General features: G+C 35.1%; 1 protein-coding gene across 1 annotated transcript in view; it reads right to left on the reverse strand.

Moving 5' to 3' along the window:
- CASK (peripheral plasma membrane protein CASK) overlaps positions 1-9209 on the reverse strand; it is a 45369-nt gene that overhangs the window by 24106 nt on the left and 12054 nt on the right. Inside the window, exons 3-8 of the mRNA XM_068364967.1 lie at positions 8404-8436; positions 7419-7517; positions 5774-5909; positions 3366-3485; positions 2929-3042; positions 1639-1746 (exon numbers count right to left, since the gene is read on the reverse strand). Coding sequence (XP_068221068.1) covers positions 1639-1746; positions 2929-3042; positions 3366-3485; positions 5774-5909; positions 7419-7517; positions 8404-8436 — 610 coding nt within the window. The remainder of the gene's footprint in view (positions 1-1638; positions 1747-2928; positions 3043-3365; positions 3486-5773; positions 5910-7418; positions 7518-8403; positions 8437-9209) is intronic.

Consider the following 9209-nt stretch of genomic DNA (forward strand, 5'->3'; position numbering starts at 1 on the left):
TATTCATTGTACGAGGAGTACCTGTAATTTATTCCTATGCAGATACAAACATTTGTAGTTTAAATGGGAAGTCTTCCTTAGGAGGGAGGATATCCCAAATTCTCGATAGTCCTTAACCCGGAATGACTATGTCTGTACCTGGTAAAAGAGCAAAGGACATGGCAATCTAGCATCTCATGTTCCAAAGATAGGTAAATGTGCCACTGCACAAAGAGAGGATTTTATCGTGTAGAACAGCCAAAAAGTATATGATTAAAAGATTCACTGGTTAAAAGTGATGAAAAAGGCACTACCCATAATGTGTGCTTTCCTACAAGTGTGTCCGATCAGTGTCGATGCTCCTAAGTTAGGGAGAAAATGGAAAGAGGAATATAACATACTTGAAACAAAGTTAGAAGTCCTACAGGAGCTTGGATCTTTACATCAATTGCTGAGTGGCCACAACAGGTTCAATGCAAAATGTTTCTAAGGGATGTACACGGTGTACATGAAATGCATGTAAAACACATAGGAGAAACGTCCTGAAAGAATCCAGAGAAATCCCCTTGATTTCCCTTAACCGAGGTGAGAAATTGCTTGTAAAAGCATAGAGCAGGATTCGTAAAAGCGGATGAAAAACTATGAACATTAGCCAGAGTATTATCAATGCCTAGATGAAAGCTGATCCTAAAGGATCAACTTTTGAGATAGAATTCTTGACCTACTGATGAAGAGCACGAGAAACTATAGCAACACACGCTTTGATAAACACTAGGTCCACAGACTTCTTCGTTATCAGGGCATGGGGAAACTCCAATAATGACGGATCAGACGGGGAAAAACAAGGCTTGAAATTGAGCTTATTCTCCTTTGAGACAAACTAACCAAAGAGAACAAATGTGTTTAGTCTTCTTTCTACTTTACTCAACTTCCCCCATACGAAGGATGGTTACTCCCTAAACATATCCCTAGGGGACAAAAACGTAGACACTTGCTTCACACTCACTCAGGAAAAGGGAAAGTAAATTAAACAAAACACTGAAGAAAGGTCAGTAAAAGAAGTCTGATCACTTCTGTGTCCCGAGACTGAAAGGAATCTCAGCCATGAGCACCAACACATGCCAGCCTGCATAGAGGGTCAGGGGTACAACCATACCAGTTACCACTTACAGCTAGAATATTCCTTCTTTTACTAAGGACACGTGTTCATTGAAGGGAAATAAAAGAGGAAAATTAAAAAATTTTACGTATAAAGGTTGATTAAACGGAGCATCTGGAGGTGAAGTAATATAAACATCAGGGGAAGTTCATAGAAATAATGACAAATTAGTTTAGCTAGATCACCCTGACAAATAGCAGTCTCATGGCTTGTGCCGTAACCTGATGCTTCACGAACAGCAGCTAAATTTTTTACTTTAACTATGCAGTACACATACAGAGTAATTCAACAGGCCTTTATGAATTGTCACAATTATTCTAATTTGACCTTCAATTTCAAAGCAGCTCACGCCAGCCCCAGCTTATAAAACACAAACTTTAATGTTTATATTATTGGGGTATTCTTTGTATTTTGACTAAGATATTTATGAATTTCCATAGAATAATAGAAACTTTAAAGAATCATAGAAAATTGAAAAAATTTAAGGTAAAATCACTTACCATATTCTAAATACTCATTAGCCGCTATGTCAGCCATCATTTCGTCATGTGATACAAAGTAATAATTTTTCCCATTTTCTTCATCTTTTCTTGGACTTCTTGTTGTGTCTGAAAAATAATAAATTTGAATTTAAAGTTACCATGAGCACTATAAATGCTGATATAAAATTAACAACTGGGTGCTGGAAAGAATCCATAATAATACACCCTTTGGAGGGCCTAACCATTTACAAGATGATTTAATGGGTTGGAAAGAACCTTATCTACTGAAACCTGTAAGGAGCACTGTCTTTGTGTTTTTATAATATATACTATCCATATGATAATTCTTCTTTATTGCATCATCCCTTCAGGCCTCAGTAAAGACACTTGTAAAATTTGAATGAGCAGACAAATATAATGTAACTGAGTACGGACAGTTAAATTCCCAAATGGTAAAAGATGCAGTGCCAATTCACTTTACTTCAATTTAAAACCTCCAAAGTATTAAACCAATAAGAAAACTTCCAAAGTATTAACCCCCTAAGTTACAAAAACAAATAATGATTTCTCTCCCTTTTTATCTATTGCTTCAGCTTATACCTTTCATCTAAGAACAAATTCTTCAAGACTGATACACAAGAGTTGTGTTTAACTCTCTAGTTTTTTAATACTGTGCACGTACTGACATTTGCTATAACAGTAAGTGGTAACTATTTTAGGGGAGAATAATTTTCAATTCCCATGGCAATATAGATAAAAGGTAGTTTGTCATTTTGTTCCATGAGGCTTGTGGTCTAAAAGTCAAAGGATATAATAACTACCAATCTAAAAATAAGTAACTCACATAAGTCTATAAAAGACATAACTTACAATAGGCAGATGTTTTTCATAATGCAAACTTTCATGTAATGTTCAAATAGGCTAAATACAGTACCATAAAAGTTCCAAAGACTTTTGACACTCCCTTTTTCTCTCAACTGCAAACTTATCCTCATGTACATTACCCTAAATACTTTGTGATTCATTTGAAATTTGTTAGACAAACTTGAAAATAATGCAGGGTTGATGAATAGACTGAACTTAAGGAATTTTACCTGAAATTTTAAAATTCAAAGTACATGTGGATATTACTAGAGGCAAAGTGCTCATATATTTTGAGTTTACCTAAAAGTTTTAGAAATTTCACTTGAGAAATTGACAATAGATAATGATGCATTTTAATACACCAGCCAAAGGTTTACGGTAAGACACTGAAAGAGAATTCAATAACATTTTCCTTTTCCTGAAACAACTTCAAGGTTGACTTACGTGGAATTGGATATGCATATTGATCAGGATGAGATGCTATAAGGGTGTTCTTAATGTGTCGTCTGCCAACTCCATGTGCACCGAGCAGGACCAGCGTCTTCCGCCGAAAAGCTGCTGAAAAAATATTTTCTTGAGTGATTTAAAAAACTGTAAATACTAAAAGCAAAACATTAATCAATCACTATTTTCAGTAACTTGATTACATCAACAATCAACTTAATCATTTTATCTAAAACTGTCATACTAATCCAATATATTTTACCCTAAAAGTTAATTTGCATTGATAAAATCTCCTTTTAAGCTTTACTTTGTAACTGAAATGTGGCTGGCTTAGGCAACATGAAGATTAGCAAATAGTATGTCAATTGGGCAAATGGTCTGCCAAACATTTAAATTAAGCTTGGTATTATTTTGAAACCGTTAGAAATTATACTTACTTGACAATTTTATAACCTCTTCATAGGTGACAAGATCAAGCTGGTCAAAGACTGCGTTGTGTTTGGCCAAATACTTATCTTTATGTTGTTTTTTCTTGCGACCAAAGAATGAACAATTTACTGAAAAGAGCACAAAAAATGTATAAATTCAGATAAAATACTAAAAATGAGGGTAAAGGAAAATCATTAAATTCTATAACAAGGAGTTACAGTATGGTATTGGATGGCTTTTGTTCCGATGCAAAATGCTTGTACGGTAATATGAATGTTTAGACCACTTAACAAGATTAAGGACACAAGTTTACATTTTCCTTAGACTCATGTTTTGGTAATTTCCATTTTCACATGTAAACCTGGAAGTGCTACACATAATAAGAGTAAGATACTATAGATTTAGATCTCTGGGGTCTCAACCAACTATGGCTTTTAATTTTAAAATAAAATTACACTCAAGCTATTTTTTGTTGTAAATTTTAGGCATTTAGCAGAAGTTTTACATTATGGTTTTTCATTATTTTTGGATTACTGAACTTGTGAGGATTAAAAAGCCATCTGTATTGTATATCCAACTGATTTGGAATTACAGCTAGTTCAGCAAAGAAACTTACAGATTCCACAAGAAGACAGAAAATTCAGCTAAGAATTAAAGGATACTATAGTGCTGTGCTGCAAGTAGCACATAGAGAGTAAGAAGAGTAATTAACCAGTTAGTACTTTACATATTTTTCTTGAACAGCTACTCAAAATCATGTAAAATAAATTTTGAGATATTGATGTCAAAGTTCATGTACAATCCATTTTGCCCGGAAAAGCAGTTAAAGAAGTAAATTTCAATCATTTATGATGAATTAAAAAAAATATTTTTGTACTATAGAGTACAGTAACACATGCTGCAGTTGGATAAGGGATATCTAATGTAAATGATCACTTGTTTTACTATTTAAAGTACAGTGAAAGAGGAGGAGAAGCTAATTATAGGAGCATTCATGAATGCAGAGTGGGGAAAAGAAAGGATGGAGGAGGAGGTACATGGAGGCCATGGGTTTAGAAATAGAAATGAAGATGGAAGTACAATATATATTAGAGATGGCTCGTTTTGAATTACCATGTCTGAAAATCTGTTTTCAGAAGTTGGATAAACATCAGATAACCTATGAAAGTGGAGGAGTGGAAAGCCAAACAGACTACATCCTGGTTAGATGAGTTGACGAAAACAATGTGATGAATTGTAAAGTGGTTTTGGGGGAAGCATGTGTTAAAGAACAGACTAGCAGTGATGGATTTTAAAATGAGAGGTAGAGAACCCAAGAAAAAGAAAAGATATAGAGAATTAAGGTTTGGGACCTTTAGGGAGGAAAGGGTGACCAGTTCAATATTTTGAGAGAGAGAGAGAGAGAGAGAGAGAGAGAGAGAGAGAGAGAGAGAGAGAGAGAGAGAGAGAGAGAGAGAGAGAGAGAGAGAGAGAGAGAGAGAGAGCTGGAAAGGTAGAAATTGGTTAGTCTGTTTTTATTTGTGGTGGTCATAGATGTGATAAGTGAAGAGATCAGAAATGAAGAGTAGTGGGAGTTTCTATATACAGATGGTTTGGTAATTACTACTAAAAATGAGGAAGACTCACAGAGAGGGCTTGTAGAATGGCAAGAGACTTTGGAAAGGGGTGGCTCGAGAGTAAATGTGGATATGACTGAAGCTATGGTGAGCAGTAAGGAAGGTAGGGACAAGATAGCTATGCATTAAAGTAGAGGTTGGGTCATAAAACAGGTAGAATGATTTAGATACTTGGGATTCACTATAAGTCAGGAGGGAGGATGTAAGACTGAAGTTGAGGATAGGATAAAAGCTATAGAGTGTTATGCGATAAGAAAACACCATTAAAGCTAAAAGTCAAGATCTATAGCACAATAATAAGACCCGTATCAATGTATGGATTAGAAATGTGGGCTCTAAGCGAAGAGAGGAAGCAAAGCTTATGAGAACAGAGATGAGAATGCAGAGGTGGATTATGGGAAAATCACTGCTTGAAAGATTGGAAAATGATGAAATAAGAAGAAAGCCAGGCATAGTAAAGACTAGAGGTAATAAGAGTGTCACAAGTGAGATAGTGTGGGCATGAGTTGAGGATGGAGGGCTTGAGAGGAAGCTGTTAGGGGAAGAAGATTGTGAAGGAGGCAGAGAATTAGATGGTGAGATTAGGTGAAGGATGATATGGAGAGAAGAGATTTGGTGGAAGAAGATGCCTTTGATAGAAAGCATTGGAGAGGGCACATCAGGAAACTGACCCCTTAATGGGAAAGAAGAGACAGATATAAAAATAAATCAGCACTGTATGCTCTCAGGATAAAAAATGAATGAACCCTCAAAAGATGTAACAAAAAGGTTTTATGAAAAAATTCAACAATGTATGTTACCTTGGTCACGTTTACTCTTTTCCATGGCTAGGCATGCAGTCCGCCACTCCTGTAGTTCAGGCGAAGGTATTAAGCCTGCTGTGCCATTCGGGTCTTTTTTCGCTTGCCACCAATTATGGTCATCTTTTGAAATAACCTGAAATTAAAACAAATTATTAATTCACAGAATTCAAACCAAAGAGAGTAAAAAAAAAGCTTATTTATGCATGTGATCGCAGAACAGGTATCTATTGGGTAAAAAACAATATACAGTACAGCCTTAAAATTCTGCCAAACGTGATCAGTTATAATATTCACAGTCCAATCTTGTTTGCCTTTCTCATTCATTCAGTTCACATATGTATAAAAAGTGACAAATTTTTTGTGTGGGATACACATCACTTAGTCCCTGATGACAAGAAAAAAAAAAACATATGCCATGATTTGGCATATTTCTTAAAGTATTTATCATCTGTAAGTGTTTAATGTATCACCATAAATTTACACCAATTGGGGACTTGATAGTGAAGAGTACAAAGTAAGAGGTTAGTACTTATGTTGAGAGCTATACTATTTACTAGAAGCCCAAATTATCCTTTAATACTTCCCAAAGCTACCAATCAACATAATCATGAAAGTTTCTTCATTGGCCCTTCCCTTCCATCCTGTGCATTGTCTTCCTGAACCACCATGTAGGCTCAGGTCTTTATTACATTTTCTCTCAAATTCCTGGGACTTCCTAAGGTCTTTCACTTGCCACTTCCATATTTAGTGGGATTTTTTTGAAGTGACTACGTACTACTAACCCATTCTCTCCGATGTCCAAACAATCTAAATACCCCGAGATCCCTGTCTTTTGTAAAGTTCATGGACGATACATCTCTCCACCAATTTCTCCTTTGCAAAATTATCTTCCCATTATACTCCATTTTGACAATTTAAAACTATTCTTTATGCCTACACATAATTTAAAATCTATCTCGCTTCAAAGAAATAGCAATTTCCACAAGAAAGGGATTACGTTGCATTTTCCCACGAAAGATTGGAGCATATTTATGTCCACGTGACTGTCCAAAAATACGAGTACAGTATCAGGTTTCACGTCGAGTTTTAATTTTCTATTTGTGAGATGTGACAAATACTGTGGTTTCACGCCGTGTTTTAATTCTCTATTTGTGAGATGTGACAAATACTGTACTGAAGTGTAATCAAAAGGGGGCTCTATTCTCAATTGGCCAATGTGAATGGATTGGATGTATGAATTTGGGCCATATAACTTAGCACTGGGGCCTAGTGCAGCCATTCAGTAGTACTAGGGAAAACCGTGCTGTTACACTATGAAGTAAATGTTAAAAGAGGTTAGCCATTGTGAATGGCTCAGTAACATCTTTTTCCTCATAACACTTTTGGATAATAATAAACATCCAATGACAAAGAATTACATGGACATTTTACTTACATATACATTTATCTACATACCATTCCTGAAGGAAATAGGTGATATATAAGCCCCTTACAACAAACTTGGGTCTAATACAGTTTCTTGTTATATATTTTAATATTGAGAAATACAGAACTGTACAGCAGTTAAAAATTGTATTACAAACCAGACATCTGTGACAATGGATCACACAAGACTACATACGAAGGAATGATTATTTTTTACCTGTAGGATGTCTCCAATTTTGAAGGCAATACCAGCTTGCGCACATGGAATGAGGTCATCTTCAAGTGGGTCGTAATCAAACTGGGCCCTGACGTATATCTGCCAAAGATGAAATATGTCAGACTGGGGGTTTAATATACAAATATAAGAACTATGAGTGGATGTTGTATATACAACATGTAATATTTAAAAACACAGAATCCTGTGTTTATGTAAAGATATTGGACTAAAATGTTCAGTGTAAAATATAATATATACTGCACATATGATGCCCAGTATATATACATATACACATATGTACAAACATTTAGAAAGTAGAATATACACATTTAGAATATTAATTTTTCATTAACATCTCATGAGAATGGTTATTATTTCATTGAAATATAACAATAAAATATGGTGAAATATCTATAATGCACAGCATATTAAATAGAAATGTAATTCATATTTTCATGAGCAGAAAACATTGTATAAAATATATTGGAAGCAGACTCCTCTAGAGGGTTCACTTCAGACATAAAGCTGCATCTACACTTCATTCTACTGCCTTGCTAAAAATGGCAAATATCAATTATCAACATTACACAAAAAACCATTATTGCAACACCACTACCATGCATAAAGTATGTACACAGACAAGCAGTTACTGCAATAGAAAACAATGTTAAGGAAAAAGCCATACAGTACATCAAAATGGACATTCACGGGGAATTCGTTATACCAACAAAAAGAACTCGCATACAGTATTGTCACTGAAGCAACATCTGGGGTTGATGAAAATCTTAACTAAATCAACAAAATTCATCAGCTAAAGCCAGGAACAAATTCTCTGTGCATGCCAAAAAAAAAAAGGAGATAATTCATAATTTCTATTTCTAAAGCACTTACTCGCTACTGTATCTACTGAACTTTCTATTGGGAAGGGGAGAATCAAAAAATAAAAATAAAAAAATGAACTCATATCAACTGCATCAATAAAAACCTTTTTAACAACTCCACTCCGCAGAGACCAGTCCTGGTAAGATGTGAAAAAAAAGAAATAGCATACCTTTAGAAACAGAATATTTCCTTCAAAGAAAACAAATAACTCACTATTACAGCAGAACTGCAAAAGTGAGAAATGAAAACAAAAGTAATAATATATCCACTACATAGCTACAGGCAATTTCGAGATGTTGAAGGAGGGGTGTACTGTATAGGTGTACTGTATGTGAATGTGCATACATGTACAGTACTTGAGGTCATATATCCATGTATACAGACTTGTGTACAAAAGATTCACAAGTGAACATTAAACCTGATGTACATGATCTACATAAATCTATGCACACAAGATCAACTGTCCTGTAAATCTAATGCATACAATGTACGCAAAATCGTGTCATTTACAACAGACTTATCAAAGCTTCAAAAAAATCTGAAGTGCAAGAGTGTATGTACAAATATGTAAGGCGGATTCACTGATCATTCTATCTGAAGATGAAAGTTATTCCTCAGCCAACCAAACCAAGAATCGAACTCCGAGAGAGCAAAACGTCCTGGCTTCTGCAACTTGCCAGAATGAGAAAAATAAATCCCAAGTCTTGTCACTTTGAAACCACCTGTTACACAGCTCTTTGGTTCTTTTGTGCTTTGTGTATGTGTTTCAAGTCAGAAGCTTATGTATGTGGATATAGATGATGAGGTATTAGCCCTGGGATTTAACAAACCCCCTTCCATGATACTTAAGGAAACTTATGCTAAATACTCGATCTGCCTTTAGCCTTTCTGGAGGTGCAGTGATCTATC

Source organism: Palaemon carinicauda, chromosome 42 (assembly GCF_036898095.1).
Source record: "Palaemon carinicauda isolate YSFRI2023 chromosome 42, ASM3689809v2, whole genome shotgun sequence".
Classification (NCBI taxonomy): domain Eukaryota; kingdom Metazoa; phylum Arthropoda; class Malacostraca; order Decapoda; family Palaemonidae; genus Palaemon; species Palaemon carinicauda.